This window comes from Hypanus sabinus, chromosome 21, assembly GCF_030144855.1.
Source record: "Hypanus sabinus isolate sHypSab1 chromosome 21, sHypSab1.hap1, whole genome shotgun sequence".
Taxonomy (NCBI): domain Eukaryota; kingdom Metazoa; phylum Chordata; class Chondrichthyes; order Myliobatiformes; family Dasyatidae; genus Hypanus; species Hypanus sabinus.
In genome coordinates, this window is record NC_082726.1 from 8,912,082 (window position 1) to 8,937,382 (window position 25,301).

At 41.0% G+C, this 25,301-nt stretch overlaps 1 protein-coding gene across 11 annotated transcripts in view; it reads left to right on the forward strand.

Annotated features, from left to right (window-relative positions):
• The first annotated feature begins 1,365 nt into the window (after window positions 1-1,365).
• Window positions 1,366-25,301, forward strand: part of ppip5k1a (diphosphoinositol pentakisphosphate kinase 1a) — a 254,160-nt gene continuing 230,224 nt past the window's right edge. For 10 of the 11 annotated variants that reach the window (XR_009507178.1, XM_059945943.1, XM_059945945.1 and 7 more), the window contains exon 1: window positions 1,393-1,481. Coding sequence is in view for 1 of the 11 variants with exons in the window: in XM_059945947.1 (XP_059801930.1) it covers window positions 1,461-1,481 (21 nt within the window). In the remaining 10 variants the exon portion in view is untranslated. Of the gene's footprint in view, window positions 1,482-25,301 lie in introns of all 11 variants that reach the window. The other variant, XM_059945947.1, reaches the window with a different exon arrangement.

Here is a 25,301-nt window from a genome sequence, read left to right on the forward strand (position 1 = left end):
AGGGGATTGTGACCATTGATTTGGACTAGTGAGTGGAGGGGATGGTGACTATTGGTTTGGACTAGTGGGTGGAGGGAATGGTGACTATTGGTTTGTATCAGTGGGTGGAGGGGATGGTGACCATTGGTTTGGACTAGTAGGTGAAGGGGATGGTGACCATTGGTTTGAACTAGTGAGTGGAGGGGATGGTGACTATTGGTCTGGACTAGTAGGTGGATGGGATGGTGGCCATTGGTTTAGACTAGTAGGTGGATGGGATGGTGACAATTGGTTTGGACTAGTAGGTGAAGGGGATGGTGACCATTGGTTTGAACTAGTGAGTGGAGGGGATGGTGACTATTGGTCTGGACTAGTAGGTGGATGGGATGGTGGCCATTGGTTTAGACTAGTAGGTGGATGGGATGGTGACAATTGGTTTGGACTAGTAGGTGAAGGGGATGGTGACCATTGGTTTGAACTAGTGAGTGGAGGGGATGGTGACTATTGGTCTGGACTAGTAGGTGGATGGGATGGTGGCCATTGGTTTAGACTAGTAGGTGGATGGGATGGTGACAATTGGTTTGGACTAGTAGGTGAAGGGGATGGTGACCATTGGTTTGAACTAGTGAGTGGAGGGGATGGTGACTATTGGTCTGGACTAGTAGGTGGATGGGATGGTGGCCATTGGTTTAGACTAGTAGGTGGATGGGATGGTGACAATTGGTTTGGACTAGTAGGTGAAGGGGATGGTGACCATTGGTTTGAACTAGTGAGTGGAGGGGATGGTGACTATTGGTCTGGACTAGTAGGTGGATGGGATGGTGGCCATTGGTTTAGACTAGTAGGTGGATGGGATGGTGACAATTGGTTTGGACTAGTAGGTGAAGGGGATGGTGACCATTGGTTTGAACTAGTGAGTGGAGGGGATGGTGACTATTGGTCTGGACTAGTAGGTGGATGGGATGGTGGCCATTGGTTTAGACTAGTAGGTGGATGGGATGGTGACAATTGGTTTGGACTAGTAGGTGAAGGGGATGGTGACCATTGGTTTGAACTAGTGAGTGGAGGGGATGGTGACTATTGGTTTGGACTAGTGGGTGGATGGGATGGGATGGTGACTGTTGGATTGGAAATATTGGGTGGAGGCGATGGTGACCGCTGGTATGGACTAAAGGAAGGATGGGATAGTGTCCATTACTGAGTTTGGGATGGTGTCAATTAGGTAAGTGGTTGTAATAATGGCTCCATGCCACTAACCGGCCGACTGGCGCTGTTTTCCGGTAGTCTGCTCGAATTGGCTGCTTGCGTGTCAGCCCCGCCTCCGGACTGTTGGGCGCCGCGAGGTTAAGGTGTCAATCATTGGGCAGGCGACTTCCGGTATTGGCTGGCAGGTTGTTAGGGGCGTTTCTAACCGGGGCCTAAATGCCGTGTGAAGGCGGCAACATGGAGGCTGCAGGGAGTGAGGACAACTTAGCTCAGAGATGAAGCACCTCGTCTGTGAAGTGAGTGTTTAGTCTTTAAACAGCTGTGAGTGCGTTCAGTGTGCTCTTTTAATGCCTTTGAGCGAAATTTTGGAATAAATCATTTTCTAAGGTCGAGTTAACATTGTTTTTAACCATGTATCATTTTTATTTCTTAAAGCTGACAGTTTATGCCTTAACTTGTAATTAGGAGACGAATAGGTGTTGTAAATTGGTGCCAAAGAATGGTGACCTCACGTACCATTTGGTGGCGGCTTATTAGATTGGTAAATGGGGTTATTCCTGTCATATGTACTGAGGTACAGTGAAAAACTTTGTTTTGCATGTAATCTGTACAGATCATTCTATTACATCAGTCCAGAGGTAGTATAAGGGAGAATAATAACAGTGCAGTATAAAGTATTACAGCTACAGAGAAAGTGCAGGCAGACTGTACAGTCCAAGGTTACAGCGAGTTAGATTGTGAGGCCAAGAGTCCATCTTATGGTATTAAGGGACTGTTTCATAGTCCCGTAACAGTGGGATAGATGCTGTCCTTGAGCTTGGTGGTACGTGCCTTTGGGCTTTTGTATCTACTGTCCAGTGGGGAGGGGTGCTTGCGGTAGGGTGAAAAGAGAATGTAAAGGGTGGGGGGAGTTTTTGATTATTGTTTGCTTTACAAATGTGCATCCAAAATGGTGCATGCCAGCCTTCAGATTTGAGGATGTGAATGCTAATATGTTTGGTGCCTCCTTGTCACCAGGGTCTTGCATTCTGAGTATTTTAGCCTGATGGTGAGTTAAATGACATTGGATATTATTTTTCTTCCTATTTGTATTGGCTTGAAGCAAGTGAAATAATTGTGGCTCTGCAAACTAGTTTCATATTTGCTTCAACAGTTATCTTTACAGAGCTGCCAGTTTCCTTTTTTTTTTGAAATGATAGTTTATTCTGAGCTGTATGACTGTGACAGGTGTTTGTGAAGTTTCATGCCACTGGTTTTTTTAGGCTGTGTTTTTTTGAGAATCTTTTGCTTTGCCAGCATAATCATAAACAGGAAGTGAGCATCGCAAACTTCAGCTTGGCTCCTGAAAACAAGGCTAAGCTCACTGCATTGTGAGGGAAATAGTTGAATCATTTTGAATGTGTTGATGAGAGCTTAAATTTTTAAGCTTCTATATTTTGCTAACAAAAGTATAGGAGGGAGATTTAAAAATTCTGGCTGAATGGTGTCACACAACGAACCATTTACCCAATGTCAGTAAGACCAAAGCTTATTATCAACTACAGGAGGAAGTAGGTCCTCTTCAAGGGATCAGAGGTGGAGAGGGTCAGTAACTTTAAACTCCTTGGCATTATGATTTCAGTGGATTTGCCCTGGGTCAAGCACATAAGTGCTTTACAGCACCACCTCTAATTTCTTAGAAGTTTGGGCAGATCCGTTATGTCATTTAAAACTTTAATAAAAATTCAATAGATGCACAACTGGTTGCAGATCTTGATTTGCACAATGCTTTGTTATCACATTCATTCATATAGTTGTGATTATGTCGTTTATCTTACCTTTAGGCAATTTCTTGGGGTAGAGGATGACTTGATTTTGCTGCAGTTCCGTGGGTTCTGAAGTGGCAAATGAGTCCAGTGTGGGATCCAGAGACACTATTGGGTGGAGTTTGATGGGACATTTGCAGCAGATTGTTCTGTACGCTCTCCCCTGTTTATGATTTACCTTGATGTGGAAAGACCTGAAATGTTCAGTGCCTACCCATTTTGTCTTTACCATCTTCAGCTGTTATTTTGGGCTATGGCTTTCATAATTTGAGGATGCTGTTTTTTTTCCAAGAATGGTTTGAGGATATCTATCCTTGGTGTTTTCTCAGTTCTTTTGGGAATGGTGTGCCAAGGTGGAACTTCAGCTTTGGGAGTTTGTCAGATGCAGGGGTGGTTGCCCTCCAGAGCTGGTTGAGTGTGACCTGGACATCATTGTTTGTCTTGGAGATGGTGTTTTACCAATCTTGCCAATGTATTTGGAGGAATTCTCAGAAAAAGTGGCACTTCTCCCCGGTGCTTCAAGGTGGTTGCTTATGTCTCTGATGTATACAGAATAGTGGGGATTGTTGCTCTGGGTACACCCTGAAGTCTTGATTGCAAAGGGAATGGTAGTAGATTTGAACAGAATTCACTGCTGTTGCCTGGTGGTGGGCCCGAGATGAGCACAATATAGATTATTATGCATAATCTCACGACCCACTGCTCAGCAAGGGCAGAGTTTACTGATCAGGGAATATCAGTTGCACCTCATGGATCTTGATTTTTGGACAGTAGAATTGTCTGACAACAAATTTATGAAGAATCTTCTGAATTTCGGTTGTTTAGTGTAATGTCCTTTCCTTTATATGATAATGTGAAGAAATCAATAGATAATACAAAATAAATTTATTTTCAAACTACGTGTACATCCCCGTATACTACCCTGAGAGTCATTTTCTTGCAGGCATTTCAAAGTTCAAAGTAAGTTTATTATCAAAGTACATTACATCAACATGTACAGCCCTCAGTTTCATTTTCATGTGGGCCTACTCAAAAGGTGGACAACCAATCTGCAAAAGAGAACAAATAAATCAATAATACATGTCAAACATAAAATGAAGAGTCCTTGAAAGGGAGACCATAGGTTGTGGAAACAGTTCAGTGATGGGGCGAGTGAAGTTATGAAGTTATACCCCCTGGTTTGACACTGTAGAATCTACACTCAGAGACTGATCAACACTATTATGCAAAAGAAGACATTCAGTGCAAACTCAAAAAAAAGTAAATAATACTGAACGTGAATTGTTGAGTCCTTGAAAATGAGGCCATGAATCCATAGGTTGTGGAATTAATCCAGAGCTGAGGTGAGTGAGGTTATCCACGCTGGTTCAGGAGCCTGACAGTTGAATGGTAATAACTGTTCCTGAACCTGTGAGAAGAGAGGATGGCCAGGATGTGGGATTCCTTGATACTGGATGCTGCTGTCTTATAGTACTGCTCCTTGTAGATATGCTCAATGGTGAGTAGGGGTTTTCCTGTGATGGACTGGGCTGTATCCACCACTTTTTATAGGCTTTGCTGTTCTTGAGCAAAAGTGTTTACTGACCACACTGTAAGCACATTGACTGGTGTCTCTACAACACCTTTTTTGATAACCTGTAGATATGAAAGGTACAGAGTTGTCTTTGGGCAAAGTTTGATTTCATCATTGAGGTGTAATATAGTGCCTTTATATAGCCCTACCTTAATACTCTGCTCATGGACAATTCTTGAGCTGAAATATGTTAAAGTACATATAGCTTGTCACATAGAGCAGACAGCCATGATTGGCATCTCATCTAGAAAGAAAACTCTGTTCTCAAATCTCTGCTGCCTTGAGGCTATACCCACTCACGGGGACCATTTCGGGAGTAAACCCCAAGCTGGGGTTTATATAGTCCCTAAGTCCCTACATTGAGTTCAATGCTGACTGGCAAATCCTGTGATGCTACTGATGCCAAACTGTATCAGTCTGTACCGTTACTTTGGATTCATTAGTTGCATGGAGAGGGGGAACCTGCTGCAAGTGCAACAGCTTACTCTTTGGATCGTACTGTCTGGTTTGTGTACAGGTTTGCGTATTGACTGTGGGTGCTGCGCCAACAACGTAGACAGGTCGCAACATCCATGATCAACTCCAACCAATGGAGGCTGAAAATATATAGCATGTATTATGTGTAACCTGTGTATTTAAATTGGGTGACATTCAGCCTGCAGTGGCTGAAAGTGGAAGTGTTCCATTATCTATCAGTTAACCCCTATAGCTCAGCATGGACAAAAATAAGCAAGTTGTTTAGGGAGAGTTGGTATGATTTTTATATTGATACTAAACAAAGTTCAAAATAAATTTATTAAAGTATATGCGTGTCACCATATACAATACAGATTCATTTTTCTTATCGCATTCTCAGTAAATACAAAGCATCGCAATAGAATCAAAGACCACACAAGCAACCAATGTGTAAAGACGGCAAACTGTACTAATACAAAATAATAAATAAACAATAAATATTGAGAACTTGAGTTTCAGACTTCTTAAAAGTGAGTACATGGATTGTGGGAGAAGTTCTGTGTTGGGATGAGTGAAGCTGAATTTTTATGTATTCAGGTCATTTTATAACCAGCACCTCATTGAAATTGCCTTGTCTTTTTTTTTCAAGTTTTAATATTGTAGATAATTAAAGTGTTTCATAATTGGACAGAAATTAAGAGTTGGGTACAATGTCTTATTTAGTAACATATTTCTGGCCCAAAAGCATTTCAATTTTAATGCACAGCTGGAATTTCAGCTTTATTAGATTTATAACTGCATGATTTAGTATCCTAAAGCAAGCCCCTTGAAACATGATTACAAGACTCTAACTGGGAGTATCCAGCTGCAGGGAATATTTGTATATTCATGTATTGCATTTTACGACTGTGAATTAATTTAAGTCTAATGGTCCTTTGAATTTTTTTCATACTCACCAAATTGAAATAAAAATGAGATATTTTACACGTTGGGTCACATTAATACCCAAGAAGTCCCAGTGCATGCTGTATTCTTAAAACATAAAGAGTGAAGTGACCAGAGAATTAAAAACTGTTGAGTTCCTGCAGAGGCTTGGTTTTCTGATGAAGAGTAAAGCTCCCTCTAGTGTATCTAAGAGTTCTCACAGTAGATTCCAATTAATTAAATTTTGGCCCAATTAATTGGCCGCCCCAATTAACTGAAATTTCATGGAAATAGTTAAAAGGAATAAAAAAGACATATTTCTTTATTCAGTTAAATGGTAATTTGTATTTAAATGAAATGCAGAATAAATTAGAACACTACCAATGTTACTACAGTACTGCACTATAAAACTGTGTATTAGACCAGTGATTCTCAACCGTTTTTTGGTCACGGCCTCTTTAGGAGCTCCTCTCAGTTTCCTTTAAAACAGGGATACAGCACGAGCAGATAGACAGAAAATCATTTATTATTGAACACCAAGAAAACTTGGAACATTCCGACGTACTGGACAAAACTTTAAAAAAAAAGACTCTATGAAATTAAACATACAGTTTAACGCGATCCTTGGGCTTGGTGCTTTTCTGCAAGTTTCATGGTATTGGGCTCCAAATTAGACAATGACAGTCAGAAGTCACCTCTTGTTGCGATATCAATTCGGTTCCTGGATTTTGTCAAGGAAGCTACCTTGTAGAATCTGCTCTCAACCAAATACGTTGAGGGAAAGGCAATAAACAATCTTTGGGCTTTTTCCCCACAGTGTTACCAGGTGCACCAAATCCAAACGGTGTGTTGGAAAGATGTTATAAATAGGAGGGAAACTATTGACTCCAATGAAGGTTGCTGCTTGGGTATTTCATCGGTTCAGTTACCAGGGCCCCCATATACACTTGGGGCTCCCCTTCTCACAGTTTTCAGACGGTGGCTCCCTTGAAATGTGCCAGGGCCCTCGTAGAGAATGGCTGTATTAGACACTAATTGTTATTGATAGAGGAATTAACTCCGTGTCCGCTGATGTGTTCTTTTGACTGTAAGTGAATAAAATCAGTGCAGGCACCTAACATAGACAGTGGACTGCCTTCAAACAGTGCTTTTGATGATTGCACCCTCCAAATCTTCATTTTAATGCAACATTCAATATGATTGTTGATACCTTCAAGTTCATTTTTTAAAAAATTGTTGAAGTAGTGAAATAATTTTATTTTCACTCCTGGCTGTTTCTGGCATCTCCAAGCCTGAATGCTTGAAACCGCAATGAACAAAACAGTTCTGAATTGTCTTACTGTTTATTACTTACCAACTATCAGTGACAAAAATCACTGCTTTTTGAACACAAACACACGATTTGCTCTAAGCACAGTGTAGTGTCTGATGGCTACATGACATGCGTGCAACTGTCTCTAGTTAGAAACTGTTCAACAACAGTCTTCTGTTCCAATGAAGTGGTACAGTATCCCAAATAAATGAAAGGAATCCTGGCTATTTTCTCGATAGTTTTCCGAATAAGATGCTTTCCTGATTAACCGATGACCCAATTAACTGGAATCCGCTGTATAAGTGATCGAGTAAAGCTTCTCCTAGAACAGGGGTCAGCAACCTTTACCACTGAAAGAGCCATATGGACCCATTTCCCACAGAAAAGAAAACACTGGGAGCCACAAAACCCGTTTGACATTTAAAATGAAATAACACTGCATACATTTTTTTTTGCCTTTATGCTATGTATAAACAAACTATAATGTGTTGCATTTATGAAATTGTTGAACTCCTGCAGAGAAAACGAAATTACATTTCTGCATGCAACAAAAACATTTTGAACTCCGACAAAAAGACGTTGGGTTGAAGGTTACTCCATAGTTAGCCTACCTTGGATCGAAAAATTAAAATAAATCGCGCACTGGCGGGTGTCAGGCATTGGCAGTGGTGACGTATATTAATAGCGATAAAAAACACGTAGCGGTGTGCTACACGCAGCGCTAAAATAACGACACTGCAGTCAAAGATAACTTTATTCGAGCTAAACAGCCTTGCTTTTAAGCCTCCCTCAACCCGCCCCCCCTGTGGGCGCGGATGCTCCAAAAGACACGGACTCACAAACCCCCGTAGGCCATCTCCCTTAGCCGGAATGGTGGCTAATTGTGAGCCGGTTCGGATGTGCCAGGAAATGGGGTCGCCACAAAGTTTTCAGATTGTACAAGATCACCATAATCTTCAAATTTCGAATTACATTTCAAAAACTAACAAACCACGGGGAGCCGCAGCACAGAGATGAAAGAGTCGTATGCGGCTCTGGAGCCGCGGGTTGCCGACCCCTGTCCTAGACTATCCCAGGAAACATTCCAGACAGGTATAGCATGAACTAAATGTTATCTGGAGCCTTAGTATACTGTCCCCAGCACTCCCAGAACTCTAACAATTGGTTATTGTTTTATCTTGACTTTCCTCAATGCCCTGTTGCAACAAATTAATATGTATGGATGGTATGCAAAGCAAGTTTTGCACTGTATTTTGGTAACTACCAATGACATTTACATCATAAAATATCAAAACTGTTTTCTGCGCTATGTTTTCTGCTTTTTAGATTTCTAGCATCTTCCTCTTTTACATAATACCACCATTTAAAAAAAATTCCCTTTTTTTTTCCCCTCTCCCACCAATCCAAAATTTGATATCATTCCATTTCTATTTGCATTTTGTGTTAAATGTGTTTCTGGTTACTCCCTTTTTTTGTGTGTGATTTTTGGTCGCGGTGGACTGGCTCTACGGGTGCAGTCAATGAGCAGCACAGTGTAAAATTGAACTGAACTGAACATTCCTAGAGCAAACACGAGGAAATCTGCAGATGCTGGAAATTCAAACAACACCCACAAAATACTGGTGGAATGCAGCAAGCCAGGCAGCATCTATAAGGAGAAGCGCTGTCGACATCTCGGCCCGAAACGTCGACAGTGCTTCTCCTTATAGATGCTGCCTGGCCTGCTGTGTTCCACCAGCATTTTGTGAACATTCCTAGACTGTTTCAAGGGCTCTGCAGTTTGATGTTTAATACGCTGTTATTTGCATGCTTTTTTTGCCATTTGTGAGATTTGTCGTGGCTGTCTTCAGGAAGACAAATCTCAGAGTCGTATACTGTATATGTACTTTCAATCTTTGGATTGCCACATTGTCTTTCTACATTACTGTTAATCAGTATTGAACACTGTAATCGAATGGACAGTCTTTGCTTTCCTTAAGTGGTGTAATTTATTTTTAAGAAGACCTTGCAGTGAAAGACAACATAACTAGAAAAAACTGTCTCAACCCTGAATGTGGCACATATTTTGTAATCCTGTTCCCTTAATGTAAAGAAAGCTGCCCCAAGATTTACAGTAGCAAGACAATAAACCAATATTGATGTCCTAATACAAATTTGTTTTCATTAACCTCTCAACGTCTGTCGTTTGCTGTACTTACAGAATTAATATATATTAAACTTCTGATCACAAACAAGAAAATGTACAGATTCTGGAAATCCAAGGAATGTACACAAAATGATGGAGGAACTCAACAGGCCAGGCAGCATCTATGGAAATGAGTACAGTTGATATTTCGGGCAGAGGCTCTTCAGCAGGACTCAGCCTTTTTTTCCCCTCCAGTCCTGCTGAAGGGTTTTGGCCTGAAACATCAACTATGCTTTTCCATAGATGCTGCCTGGCCAGCTGAGTTCCTCCAGCATTTTGTGTGAGTACTAAACTTTTGTTCCTGTTACCACCTCAGTAATGAAAGGAAGATTCAGTAAAAAAACCATGGTATTCCACTGTATTAAGGACCATGACCTTGGTTTTTCAAAGAAAGAGGGAGAAGAAAATAACCTGCACTTGAAAGTTGCATACAGCTTCACAACTCTGATATTTTGGAGTAAGGAGAATAAAGTTTAACCTATGTTACAGCTGTTCCTTCATTTTCAAATTCCAATGTCTGTTGGGGCAGGGGCCCAGAGAAGAGGAGAAAGCAATACATTACAGAAACTGACCCTTTGGCACAACTTGCAATTGTGCTCACGTGGCTAGTCCCGTTTGTCCTTGTTGGGGATTCATAAAATATATTAGTTTAATATATTTTTAAAAATCTACTTAAACTAATGAAATACTTTTAGCATCATATCCAAAGCAGAAGGTGACAATATTCATGTGTCAGAGATATAAGCACAAAATTCAGCAGATACTTCCAGAATAATGAGATTGTTTCACACTAACATACGTGCCACTTTTCAAAAGCGGCAGCGACTGCAGATGCTGGAATCTGGAACAAAAAAATAGACAAACTACTGGGGGAACTCAATGGGTCAGGCAGCACCTTTGGAGGCAGGGGATATTAAATATTTCATGTTCAGATCCTGCATCAGGTGCTGAGTTTTGCCTCCACAAATGCTGCTTAACCTGACAAAGTCCTGAGTACATTAGGCCAAAGTTCTCATCAGGGGAAGTCAAATGACCAGGAGGCAATGTTTTGAAGAGGGGCAGAAGTGTCCTCCCTGATGTTTTGGAGCCAGCATGGATAACTTAATTTACCTCAATACTGAACTGATTTTACAACTCAAGTTCTCAGCTTTTAAAATTTATTGATGTACTAGACAACGGGGTGACCCGTTGGGGCACCGTTTGAGAGAAAGGTAGTGCAGTCTGATGTGACCAGAATGAACATTAAATTTTCCTGAATGCTATTGGTATTGCTTTGCTTTAGAAATTGAAGAAGAAAAACCAGTTTATTAAAGAAGAAAGTCATCATATAGGCAAATATAGGTCCTCCTTGTTTAACAAAGGGCACTTCTGATGGCAAAATTTCTGGTTGATCTGCCACCCTTGTGCCTCTCTTCATCTCTGCTGTTTGTTCTTTGTCTCTGATCTTGGAGACGTGCATTTCTCAACTCTTTTGTCTCTACCTCTCTCCTCCTCCTGTGCCTGTTGTCATTCTGAAGATGTGCATGCCTCTCCTCCTCTGTCTCTTCTTCTCTCAACTTTTTTGTCCTGGAGTCATGTGGCCTTGGCCTCATCCGATTCTTGTTCCTGACAATGTTTGGCATCGCCTCTTGACCATAATGTCCCCCTTTTCTTTCCACGCGGCATAATTTGGCTGACCGTATTTTTTTACCCTAATGCTGGATAGAAGATACGAAGCAGTAACACCAAAGGAAGCTGATTATTCTTGATGACGTGGTTGTTGCTCTCCTGAATGGACGTGATATAGTCACCGCTGTCCTTTGACTGCAGCAAAGGGTTTTATGGGTGTCTCGAAGTACGTCATTACAGGTTATAGGATGTTATGTCATGCTTATATTTAGAGAAGATCCGATGTTCAGTTTTTGAATCTAGTCAAGACTTTTATGCATTATGGGGACCATTTTTGAGTTATTTTCAAAACTTTTGAATAGTTGTGAAAGTACAGATGGTGGCTAATATATTTTATTATATGATGAGGGTTCCCCCACCCCCCTTTTCTTGCTTTTCCTAACAGCTGTGACTTTGGTAGTGGGTTTAGATTGTTTCTGTATAACAAAATTATTATATTTTAATATGATTTGATTTTAATTTTTATGAATACAGGGTTTTGTGATTGTAACTGTATTTTTAGTACAATGTATTTGGTTCTTTTTTGACTTATAATACGTGTCTTGTATTCTGTATTCCTTTATAACCATATAACAATTACAGCACGGAAGCAGGCCATCTCAGCCCTTCTCGTCTGTGCCGAACGCTTACTCTCACCTAGTCATCAGTTAATAACTCATCGGGGTGATTGATAAGTTCCTGACCTAAGGAAGAAGGAGTTGAGTTTTTAACTTCAAACTTTTTGCATAATCACTCAAAGAGTTGAACTGCATGTGCATGCAACGAGAGCTGTATAACTCATCTCCTTTTACCTTAGGACATAAGCTTATCAATCACCCCTCATAAGATACAGATACATTTAAGGGGACCGTTATATGTATTTGTTAGAACATTAAGGCACATTGTAAAGATGTAAAGTGCCAATCCAACCAATAAAATATCTAAAACTATTACACATGGCATTTTGACATAAAGAAACTGCAATTACCCAGACTTCTGAAATTTTTGTGTACTTTTTGAGTATTTTCTATTCAAAACTTGCTGATTCCACGAAGTATTTTTAAGATGCACTACCAGATTCCAACAATTTTTAATTCTTCAAACTGACAACAGAGGTTCTCCTTAAACTCTTAATGTTCTAAATGTAAAGATCAGAACTGCAAGAAAACTGTTTAATCTAAACATTGTAATGAGCCAACTGCTGATCAGAGATCCCACCATCACCAGTTATAGTTGGGAATATGGAAGGCAAATCTGTGGCTGAACTCCTCAACTCTATATACAAAAAGCTGAATTTCCCAGTGGCCAACCATTTCAATTCCTATCCCCATTCCTATTCTGACATGTTGGTTGATAGCATCCTCTTTTGCCACTATGAAGCCACTCTCAGGTTGGAGGAGCAACATCTCATTCCATCTAGGTAGCCTCCAACCTGATGGCGTGTACATTGATTCTCCATTTGCAGTAGAATTTTCTTCTCCCATTACCCTCTTCTTCATTTTCCCCACTTGGACCTCTAACTTCTCCTCATCTGCCTATCACCTCCCTCTAGTGCCTCCTTCCTTTTCTTCCATGATCCACTCTCTTCTCCTATCAGATTCCTTCTTCTCCAGCCCTTTGCCTTTTCCACTTATCACCTCCCAGCTTCTTATTTCATTCCCCCTCCCCCACCTACCTGGCTTCACTAATTACCTTCTAGCTTGTCCTACTTCCCCTCTCCTCATCTTTCTTATTCTAGCATCTTCCTGCTTTCCTTCCAGTACTGATGAAGGGTCTCAGCCCGAAACATCAACTGTTTATTCATTTCCACAGATGCTGCTTGATCTGCTGAGTTCCTCCAGCATTTTGTGTGTGTTGCTCTGGATTTCCAGCATCTACAGGACCTCTTGTCTGGTTACCACAGCAGCTGGTTCTCTGCAAGTGCCATAATGAAGACTGGGTCTGAGTGAACCCTATACCAACATCCTAGTTTGTGGAAGATTAAATTGACATAATGCATGTATTTGCTCATTTTACCCAAAAGTTAGCAATGGCTCCCTTTATATCTGTAAGGAGTTTGTACTGTATATCTTTCCCATGGAATTCATGGGTTTTCTCCGGGTGTGCTGGTTTCCTCCCACGGTATGGGTTAGTAGGTTAATTGGTCTTTGTAAATTGACCCATGATTAAGCTAGGGTTAAAATTGGGAGATGCTGGGCTGCACAGCTTAAAGGGCCAGGAGGGCCTGTTCCGCACTGTTTCTCAATAAATGGGTTCTTCAGAATGTGACAGTGGTGATCAGGGGACAGATTAATAAATACACTGCAATGGAGTGTGTTATTCGTAAACATTTGAAGGGGTTATCGCGGAGGCACTCTCTGCCACTCCAGGTACATCATTTGGGTTCAGCATCCCAAGTAAAATTTATCTACATAGCAGTCCCTTTCTATCACAAAATGCCGGTGGAACGCAGCAGACCAAGCAGCATCTATAGGAAGAAGTACAGTCGACATTTCGGGCCGAGACCCTTTGTCAGGACTAACTGAAAGAAAAGATAGTAAGAGATATGGGAAGGGGAGGGGAATCTGAAATGATAGGAGAAGACAGGAGGGGGAGGGATGAAGCCAAGAGCAGGAAAGTTGATTGGCAAATGGCAAAGCTGGAGAAGGGAAAGGATCATGGGACGGGAGGCCCAGGGAGAAAGAAAGGGGGAGGGGAACACCAGAGGGAGATGGAGAACAGGCATGGAGTGATTGTGAGGGGGCAAAGAGAAGTAAAAGAAAAGGGAGAGGAATAATAAATAAAGGGATGGGGTAAGAAGGGGAGGAGGGGCATTAACAGATGATTTCTCTAACTTCTGTTAATGCCCCTCCTCCCCTTCTTACCCCATCCTTTATTTATTATCCCCTTTTTTCTCTCTCTCTTTCTCTGCCCCTCTCACAATCACTGCTTGCCTGTTCTCCTTCTCCCTCTGGTGCTCCCCTCCCCCTTTCTTTCTCCCTAGGCCTCCCGTCTCGTGATCCTCTCCCTTCTCCAACTATGTATCCCTTTTGCCAATCAACTTCCTACTCTTAGCTTTATCCCTCCCCCTCCTGTGTTCTCGTATCATTTCGGATTCCCCCCTCCCCACTTTCATATCTCTTACTATCTTTTCTTTCAGTTAGTCCTGATGAAGGATCTCAGCCCGAAACATTGACTGTACTTCTTCCTATAGATGCTGCCTGGCCTACTGTGTTCCACCAGCATTTTGTGTGTGTTGCTTGAATTTCCAGCATCTGCAGATTTCCTCGTGTTTGAGTCCCTTTCTATGACAGTTGTGCTTTTGAAATCTAATTGAAGTCAGTATTGAATAGAGCAGCCAGAACTCTACATTACCGTTCCAATGACCTGCGTTCCATCCTGATTTTCAGTGTGGAGTTTGCATGTTCTCCCCATGAATGTGATCTTTCTTTGCACATCCTGAAGATGTGGGTTAATAGGTTAATTGGTCATTAGTCTTCCCAAGATTCTTCCATTCACCTAACAATAGGGGCAACTTAAAGTAGGATTAGTTAAATTAGGCTGCTTGATAGTTTGGTATACGTGATGGTTTGTGAGGGTCTCTTTTTCTGTTGCAGTCCTCTGCCCTACTCTAGGGAACATAATGTTAGTCTTAGATTATCTAGGAACGCTTGCACTGTAAAAATTGTCAGTGTTAAAGTCTTGTTATAGTTTTATGTTAAGCAGCTGCCATATTTTAGCTGGGTCATCATCTGCAGCTTATGGTATTGTCACATGTTACACATGTCACAGTAAAAACAGTCCCCGCATGGAATCTCTCTCAGGATCACTGTGAGTACTTGAAACTGACCTGCTTACTAGATCAGTCAACTGTCCCTAGAATTTGAGTAAAGTTTTGCAGAATTTATAAATAAAAATGTCAGATTCCAACACTAAAATTGCTAATCAATAGATTTTCTGCTGAGCTTTTGACAGTACAGCAGTGCCACTTTGTTTAATCCACTTGTAGGTCAGACTTAGTTTAAAGTAATTTAAAGAGAAAGCCTGCAGCGGTCTTCAGCTGCTTATTTATTCTACTCTGGTTGTTTAATCAAGAGGAAACACAAATAAATCCTTTTGAAGGGCAGTAAGTTTGTTTGATGTCTTGAAAGACTTTTTAACAATCAACCATGGGCCACGGTATTTGAGTGTCCTCCCAGCAATGACATTCAAAGCGGTGTGTGTCTCAGTAATGTGTCTCATTAACTAGGAATGGGTTATCTGCAGTCATCAGAGTAGATAAAAAATAGAACTGATATTTGCGAGGAAAGACAGGATAGCCTTCTGAGTGACCTTTTCTATTGTAGGAAATATTACAAACAAGTGTGAACTGTAATATAGTGGAGCCTCATTATTTGAGATCTTAGTTGAGACTTCAATAGAACTTATTTTAAAATGGAGGAATGGGGTTGGTGTAATAGGTCGGGTGTCACTGAGTCTGTTTTACAATGTAGATTGGAACAACTGTGTGCAGGAATTATATTTGGATTATTCTATTGCTGCTGTGTATTTCAAAGGATAATAATGTATTTCAGTTATGTTTTGCACATTTTCATTTACAGTAACTAATATGGTATCTTGTATTTTCGTTTTCCTGACTGAGTTCAGGAAATAACATGCTGTATATTTATCCCCCTGTAATTTATTGAAGTGCTAAAACTGCATTTCATGTTGCTCGTAATGTTTAAATTTTCTATTTCTGGATTTTTTTTCACAGACTTGCTGACAAACAGTACCTTTGTATAATCATATAAAGTGAAGTATGCATTTTTAAAAAGCTACGATATTGGAAATACAATATAGATTGATTTCAGCTGTGAACTTAAGTATCTAGAAAGAAACCTACATAGGGTCATGTTTATGGAAAATACATTAGAGATTTCTGCTGGTATGTTTGGTCTAAATTGGGAAAAATGTTAATAGTGTTCTAGGTAGTTTGATTATTAATTTGATGCTATTCCATCTTGAGAAAAGCTTTTAAAATTATGAAGATTTTAATGAGAAATACAGAAAAGAACGACTCTTTTTGTGGGGAAGAGCATATCTAGAGACCATCAGCTTTAGATGGTCACCAAGAAATCGAACAGGAAGTTTGTAAGAAACTCATTTACTAAGTAAGTGGTGAGAATTTGGAATATTTTCCTGCAGGAAGTGATTGGAAAATAGTATCAATGCATTTAGGACAGTATAAGGGAGAGGGGATAAAGCTGATAGAATTAGGTAATGTAAGATGGACATTAAAAAAATCCAGCAGATTTTCTTGAGATTCTGGCTAATTATTAATTCTTATATTTTTGTGCAGTGAGAATGAACTTTGCTCTTCATAGTCATCATGTTCTGACTTTAGGGTTCTTGGTAATAGAAATGGGTCGGTATTTCTTATGCAGGCAACTTGGTAAAAATGAAATTCATGTGATGCTTCCATTTGAAATCTGAAACTATGATGGATCTGTTAAATCGGGTGGCTATTTGATCTGGAAGCAACTTTATCACTGTAAGTTGGTCCCAGAAGGCTCTGTACAATAATTAATTAAAAGAAAATGACAAAAAAAGTTCAAAAGGATACCTGTCCCGCTCTTTTCCTTCACTACATTGACAACTGCATTGGCGCTGCCTCCTGCACGCATGCTGAGCTTGTTGACTTCATTAACTTTGCCTCCAACTTTCACCCTGCCCTCAAATTTACCTGGTCCATTTCTGACACCTCACTCCCCTTTCTTGATCTTTCTGTCTCCATCTCTGGAGACGGCTTATCTACTGATATCTACTATAAGCCTACAGACTCTCACAGCTACCTGGACTATTCCTCTTCCCACCCTGTCTCTTGCAAAAATGCTATTCCCTTCTCGCAATTCCTCCGTCTCTGCTGCATCTGCTCTCAGGATGAGGCTTTTCATTCCAGGACGAAGGAGATGTCTTTCTTTTTTTAAACAAAGGGGCTTCCCTTCTTCCACCATCAACTCTGCTCTCAAATGCATCTCTCCCATTTCCCGCACATCTGCCCTCATCCCATCTGCCCGCCACCCCACTCGGGATAGGGTTCCCCTTGTCCTCACCTACCACCCCACCAGCCTCTGGGTCCAACGTATAATTCTCTGTAACTTCTGCCACCTCCAACGGGATCCCATTACCAAGCACATCTTTCCCTCCCCCCTCTTTCTGCAGAGATCGCTCCCTACATCGCTCCCTTGTCCATTCATCCCCCCCCATCCCTTCCCACCGATCTCCCTCCTGGCACTTATCCTTGTAAGCGGAACAAGTGCTACACCTGCCCTTACACTTCCTCCCTCATCATCATTCAGGGCCCTAGACAGTCCTTCTAGGTGAGGTGACACTTCACTTGTGAGTTGGCTGGTGTGGTATACTGCATCCGGTGTGGCCTTTTATATATTGGTGAGACTCAATGCAGACTGGGAGACAGTTTTGCTGAACACCTACACTCGGTCCGCCAGAGAAAGCAGGATCTCCCAGTGGCCATACATTTTAATTCCACGTCCCATTCCCATTCTGATATGTCTATCCATGGCCTCCTCTACTGTCAAGATGAAGCCACACTCAGGTTGAAGGAACAACACCTTATGTACCGGCTGGGTATCTTCCAACCTGATGGCATGAACATTGACTTCTCTAACTTCCGTTAATTCCCCTCCTCCCCTTCTTACTCCATCCCTGATATATTTAGCTTTTTCCCCCCCACCCTTTTTTTTTCTCTCTCTCTGCCCATCACTCTGCCTGTTCTCCATCTTCCTCTGGTGTTCCCCTCCCCCTTTCTTTCTCCCTAGGCCTCCCATCCCATGATCCTTTCCCTTCTCCAGCTCTGTATCCCTTTTGCTAATCACCTTTCCGGCTCTCAGCTTCACCCCACCCCCAGTCTTCTCCTATAAATTTTGCATTTCCCCCTCCCCCTCCTACTTTCAAATCTCTTACTATCTTTCCTTTCAGTTAGTCCTGAGGAAGGGTCCTGGCCCGAAATGTCAACAGTGCTTCTCCCTGTAGACGCTGCCTGGCCTGCTGTGTTCCACTGGAATCTTGTGTGTGTTGCTTGAATTTCCAGCATCTGCAGATTTCCTCGTGTTTGTCCAACTCAATGGTTGGATTTCAGTTGCTATTCTTCATGACGATAGCATTGTACTGTCCAACCTTGCATTCTGAATCCCAACTGTCTGGCTTGTACAGAATGTCTAGACTGTCCCTTATGTTAATCTCTGGAAGTGAATGTGCAGTCAGGATAGCAAATAGGATGCTGCCCTTTATTGTAAGATCACATGAGTACAAGGGTAGGGATGTCTTGTTCCAACTATATAGGGTGATGGTATGAGGAATATTAATGAAATGATTCAGTCTCCCTAAGGTAGCATGTGATTGGAGTGAAGATTCACTGGGTTGATTTATATGATGGTGGGTTTGTTACTGGAGGAGAAATTAGGCAGGCGAGCTTGAGTTTAGAAGACAATGGTAATCTTATTGAAACCATATAAAATTTTAAACAGCAGACTAGACGTGGAGTTGCTGTACTCCTTGGCTGAGGTGTCTGGAACTAGGGATCACAATCTCAAAATAAAAGGTGGGGAAGAGGAAATTTCTTCACCCAGAGTCTGGGAGAGTTAAAGTGCACATTTGGATATCTGGGTAATAGAAATAATATTGCCATTTCAGCTTACGTACTTTGTTTAAATTCCTCCTCCTCTCATTGCATGGCCCAGGATACAAGCCAGATTACTGCTTCTGATAATGGCATCAACATTTACAGATGACACAAAGATATCTTCCAACCATATTAACTCTTCAGTGTGATTCAGTGTGATTCAGTAAACTGCATGACTTTTGGGAACAAATTTTTGCCTTACTCCTTTGATTAAATTATCTGTATTACATCTTAATGTAATGAACTAGCAAGTCCAATTCCATATGCTGAATATCTGAATATCTCCATATCTGTTATGTTTCTCTTTCCATGGGTGTTCCCTGATCTGTGAGGTTTTTCCCATTTTTCTGCTTATTGTTTCAGTTTCACATGCATTAATTTTATCACAATAGATTTGTCTGCATGATGTAGGACAATTTTATTTTTTAAAATTGCAATTCCATGATGAAAGAGAGGAAATCAAGTTCAAGCTCAGTTTATTGTAATTAACTGTGGTATCGCCAAATGAAACAATGTTCCTCTGAACCAAAGTGCACAACACAGTACATAAAACTCATGTACCTTACATGTAAAATAATATTACAACAGATAAAGTAACAAATAATGTGCATTTATGACACAAGTTAAACAGTATAAAGCTACTAGTGCTTCATACAAGATGCGACCTAGTGGTTGCAGGGAGTTCAGTAGTCTTATTAAAGAAGCTGTTTCCCATCCTAACAGTTCTTGTCCTAATGCTACGATATCTCCTGCCTCATGATTGGGGTCAAAGAATTTGTTAGACAGATTGGAGGGATCATTAACAATGCTAAGGGCCCTGCATATGCAGCACTCCTGATAAATACTTCTGGGTAGAAGAGAAATACCAATGATCCCCTCTGCATTGAAGTTCAAGTGATACTTTGCACTGACATATCTGTTTGCAATTTTTTCTTGTAGTTATGGTTTCTAATCACAAACAGGAGAAAATCTGCAGATGTTGGAAATCCAAGCAACACACACAAAATGCTGGTGGAACTCAGTAGGTCATTTCATGTAGTGGCCTCATCCTCTACTGTTGCAATGAGGCCACACTCAGGTTGGAGGAACAACACCTTATATTCTGTCTGGGTAGCCTCCAGCCTGATGGCTTGAACATTGATTTCTTGGCCTTTTGGTAATCCCCCCCCCCCAACATTACCCAACAGCCCACTAAGTGGGTTAGTGGGTCAAGCAAAAAAAAGGGGCTTTGTCCCTTAAGGATTAGTGGTACCCAACCATATTTAAGCTATACAGTTCATAAATTGTCATGTTCTGGTGCCAGTCCTGAATAATCTGATTCTCAGTGCAGTGACTGTGGAGAGAGTATGTTTGTCAACATGTGTCTGAAATGGCAGAAAATACCAGTTAATGGTTTTACTCCTGATTTCAGTGGCAATTCTAGATTGTGATACATTTTACTTGTGCAAAATAGTCGAGGTTGCTTATGGGAGCATAGTTAAAAATATTAGGATGGATGGCCAAAAGCTTATCAAAGAGGGAGATCTTCCAGAGCTTAGGGTGATGGCAGAATCAGGTTTATTATCACTGTCTTATATGACGTGATGCAGCAGTTCCAATATGATTCAAATGAGAAATGTGCAGAAGGTCAGAAATCTGGAAAGTGTTGTCATAGTGCTGGAGACTAGAGATGTGGAGGGGTGATCCCCTGTGGATATTTCAAAGCAAGGATGAAAATTTTGAAATCAGCATTTCAGGCAACCACTGTGTCGTCAGTAAGTGCAGGAATGATGGTAAAGGCACTCTTTGGGAATTAAAATGTGACACTAGAGTCCTGGATGAGTTCCATTTTATGCAGAGAATGGGAGTCTGTGCAGGAGAGCAATGTTGTTTCAAAGTAGCATTGTTCTTGGAAACCTTGATCAATATATTGGAAGAAACCCATGTGGTCATGCGGCGAGTATACCAGTAGAGCTTGTTGTTCTCCCCATGGCCACTTGGGTTTTTTGTGGGTGGTCTGGTTTAATCTCACATTCCAAAAACGTGCAGATTATCAAGTTAAATTGTATCAGAGGGATAGGAAGGTAGAGGCGGTGGGGGGACTCTACTGATAAAAAATAGCTTTGAATCAGTAGAAAGATATAACGTAGGATCAGATGTTGAATCCTTGTGGTTTGAGTTAAGAAAATGCAAGAGTAAAAGGACCCTGATGTCATTTTGTATACAGGCCTCCTAACAATAGCTGGGATGTGGACCACAGATTACAACGGGAAATAGAAAAAGCATGTCAAAAGGGCAATGTTATGATAGTCATGGGCGATTTCAACATGCAAGTGGATTGGGGAAAATCAGGTTGGTAGTAGATCTCAAGAGAGTGAGTTTGTTGAATACCTAATGAGTTGACTTTTGAGAGCAGTTTTTTTTTGTTGAGCCTTCCAGGGAGTTATCAATACTGGATTGGGGGTTATGTAATGAACTGGAGGTGATTAGGGAGACTAAGGTAAAATAACCCTTAAGAGAAAGTGATCACAATATGATTGAGTTCAACTTGAAATTTGATAGGGAGAAAGTAAAATCTGACATAAGTGTTTTAGTGGAGTAGAGGAAATTACAGTGGTATGAAAGGAGGAAGGCAGCAGAAAGGCAATTATAAACTTGTTAGTCTGACCTCAGTGGTTGGAGTCAGTTGTTAAGAATGTTATGGAGTACCTGGTGACACAGGATAGGGTAAGGCAAAGTCAGCATGGTTTCCATAAGGAAAAATCTTGCCTGATGAACCTTTTGGAATTCTTGGAGGAGATTACAAGTAGGATAGAAATCGGAGATGTGGTGGATGTTGTTTAGACTTTCAGAAGGCCTTTGATGAGGTGCCATACATAATGCTGCTTACCAAGTTAAGAGCCCATCATATTACAGGAAAGTTACTGGCATAGTTAGAGCATTGTCTGTAGGAGGCAGCGAGTGGGAATAAAAAGATCCTTTTTTGGTTGGCTGTCAGTAACTAGTGATGTTCCACAGGGTTTGGTGTTGGGTAGGCTGTAGAAGGACAGATTAAGAGAATGGGCAAGAAAGTGGCTCATGAAGTACAATGTTGGAAAATGCACGGTCACGCACTTTGGTAGAAGAAATAAATGTGCAGACTATTTTCTAAATGGGGGGGGGGAATTCCAAAAATATGAGATGCAAAGGGACTTGGGAGACAATGGTGAGGAAGGCAAATGCAGTGTTAGCATTCATTTCAAGAGGTCTAGAATGCAAGAACTCTGGGTTCGCTGGGTTGGCAGGGATATGATGCTGAGCTTTATAAGGCACTGGTGAGGCCTTACTTCGAATATTGCGAAGTTTTGAGCTCCTCGTAGGCTGGTATTGGAGAGCATTCAGAGGAGTTTCATAAGTGATTCTGGGAATGAAAGGATTATCATATAAGGAACTTTTGATAGCTCTGGGTCTGTACTCAGTGGAATGTAGAATTATGGGGGGGGGGATCCCATTGAAATCTTTCAAATGTTAAAGCCTTGACATGGTAGTTGTGAAAAGGATGTTTCCCATAGGGAGTCAAGTTCAAGAGGGCACATCCTCATGATGGAGGGGCATCCACTTAAAACAGAGATGTGAAGAAATTTCTTTAGCCAGAGGGTGGTGAACTTCTGGAAGTTATTACCATATACAGCTGTGGAGGCCAGGTTGTTGGGTGTACTTAAGGCAGAGCTTGTTAGATTCTTGAATGGATACAACATCAAGCTTATGGGGAGAAGGCCGGGGAGGGGGCTGTGGGGGTGGGGGGGGGGAAGGATCAGTCACAATTGAATGGCAGAGCAGCCAAATGGTCTCATTCTGCTCCTGTGTCTTGTGGTCTTATAGTCTTATTGGTCACATGAGTATAACTGGGCTGTGTGGGTTTGCTGGGCTGGAAGGGCCTGTTAGCATGTCATTTCTCTAAATAAAATAAGACGAATAGAGAGGCAAAGTTGGGCAATGTTTGCATGGGAGATGTACATTGAGGCCAATTTATTAGGTATACCTATATATTTGCTCATTAATGCATGTCTCAGAAACTGCTCATCTCTTGGGACTTTCACGCACAGCATTCTCTGGAGTTTACAGTGAATGGTGTAAAAACATGAAACATCCAGTGAGAGGCAGTTCTGTGAGTGAAAACACTTTGTTTAATGAGCAAGGTCAGTAAAGAATGGCCAGACTAGTACAAGCTGACAGGAAGGTGACAGCAACTCCATAACCACATGTTAAAACAGTGGTGTGCAGAAGAGCATCTCTGAACACACAATATATTGAACCTTGAAGTGGCTGGGTGAAAGCAGCATTAGATCACTAACATATTTGGCAGATTAATTGTTCAACATGGAGTAAATGGGGCCATACGACCTGTTTCTGTGCTGCAGTGCTCTATGATATACAGAAGTGCACTCAGAGTCCACTATTATGTACCTCCTGTATCTAATAAAGTTGGCACTGATTGTCTAAAGGACATTAACAGCTGTAATTAAATTTGCTTGCATTTATTCACATTTTTATGTAGGTTCTAAACCGTATTGATCTCTGCTGTTTCTTTGGATTCATCAACTGTGTGTGGAGCAGGAGTCTGCAGTATGGGCAACAGCTTGCTCTCCAAATCATATAGCCTTGGCTTGTGTGTTGGTTTGCATATCAAATAGACAGCTGGGATGCAACATCCATAGTCAACCCCGACCAATGGAAGGTCTCAGAGTTTATGAATTCTCTTATGGTAAATGATCACACTGGAATCCTGGATGGCAGGATTGGTGACGACAAGGAATTTCATTACACCTTGGTGTGTATGACAGTAAAATGATGCTGAATATGAATTCTGTGAACATGCTGATTATTTCAAGATTAGGGTTTTAGGATTTCTGTTGCAGATGAATTCCACAGAAATGCTGTTTCTTCCATTCCCACCACCCCCCACCCCATGCTCTCTCCTCCTACCCAGATCTGCTGGAACCATCAAGGAGGTGGTATGGTAGCCTGAAGACACACTCAACATTTCAGGAACAGCTTCTTCCCCTACGCCTTTAGATTTCTGAATTAACAATGAATCCATGAACACTATCTCACTATCTCCCCTCTTTTTTTGCACTATGTACTTACTTAATTTTCTCTTTTAACATATTTATTGTAATTTATAGTTTTTATTATTTATGCAATGTGCTGCTGCAAAACAACAAATTTCACAACATACTGTATGCTAGTGATATTAAATCTGATTCTGAATTGGCTGTGATAGTCGACAGCTAGTTGTCACTTGCTATGCATTTTATTTTCTTCAGGGTGAGAGAGAAATGCACGAGTGATTTTTCCATAAACTAAGTTGTGATGGGTCAACCTGGAGCCTTTTAAATTAAAGGTGCAATATTATCCCTAGCTTATTAGCTGCCACGGGAGATACACTGAGGGTGTAGTTAGTCACGCACTTGTGGTCTTAATGCTGAATCATCTGAATGGGCAGAAGGAATGTTGCTAACTCTGGGAATCTGTTGGTTTATGGCTTGGGTTTGTAATTAGCATGACTTGTGGGACTGCTGATGCAGTGGGTCACAGCCACAAATGTTTTGAGAGTAGGCATTGTAGTTCATTTGTTCAATTACCAAACCCAACTTTGAGGCTTTGCATATTACAGCACAAAATTAGGTCCTTCAGTCCAACTGATCCAAGCCAACCAAAACGTCTAGCCGAGTTAGGCCCCTTTTCCCTGGTTTGGCCCCACTTTGATCACTCTGCACTAAATCATTTTTTTGTTTTAATTGTTCTTCCTTGTAAAAAACATAATTTATGTTTTATGCTATTTTTATGAATGCTGCTTGTATGATGTGTGCTGTGATACTGCTACAAGTTTTTCGTTGCATCTGTGCGTACATGTAACAATAAATTTGTCTTTAACTTTTACCTTCTCTATCCATGTAACTGTCCAAAGGTCTTTTAAACACTCATTTTATTTGCCTTTACCACTCCCTCTGGCAACTTGTTCGATTAACCTTACCACCTGCTGCATGGAAAAATGGCCCCTCAGGATAGAGTGTGTATTATAAGTTTCTGATGACTGCATAAATGTACAGGAATACTGTTGTCCTGTTAAAATATTGATGTTTTTAAGCTTGTTTTGAGAAAATTCTGTTGAAATAGTTTTTCTTTCCCCACAGTGAGTACTTGCGTAGAACATAGAACAGTATAGTACAGAAACAAGCCCATTGGCCTACAATGTTGTGCCAAACCAGCTAAAAAGTAAATCGAAAACACCCAAACCCTAATCCCTCCTACCTACTCAATGTCCATATCCCTGCATCTTCCTCATTCATGTCCCTATCGAAATGTCTCTAAAAGCCTCCTAAATTATTTGCCTCTACCACACCAGGGAACACATTCCAGGCATCCACCACTCTGAGTAAAATAAAACATACCCCTCATATCTCTTTTGAACTCTAGCCCATCTTAATTACACTGCATGCATTCTTGTATTAGACATTTCTACCCTGGGAACAAGGCACTCACTGTCTACTCTATCTATGCCTATCATAATCTTGAAATCCTCCATCAGA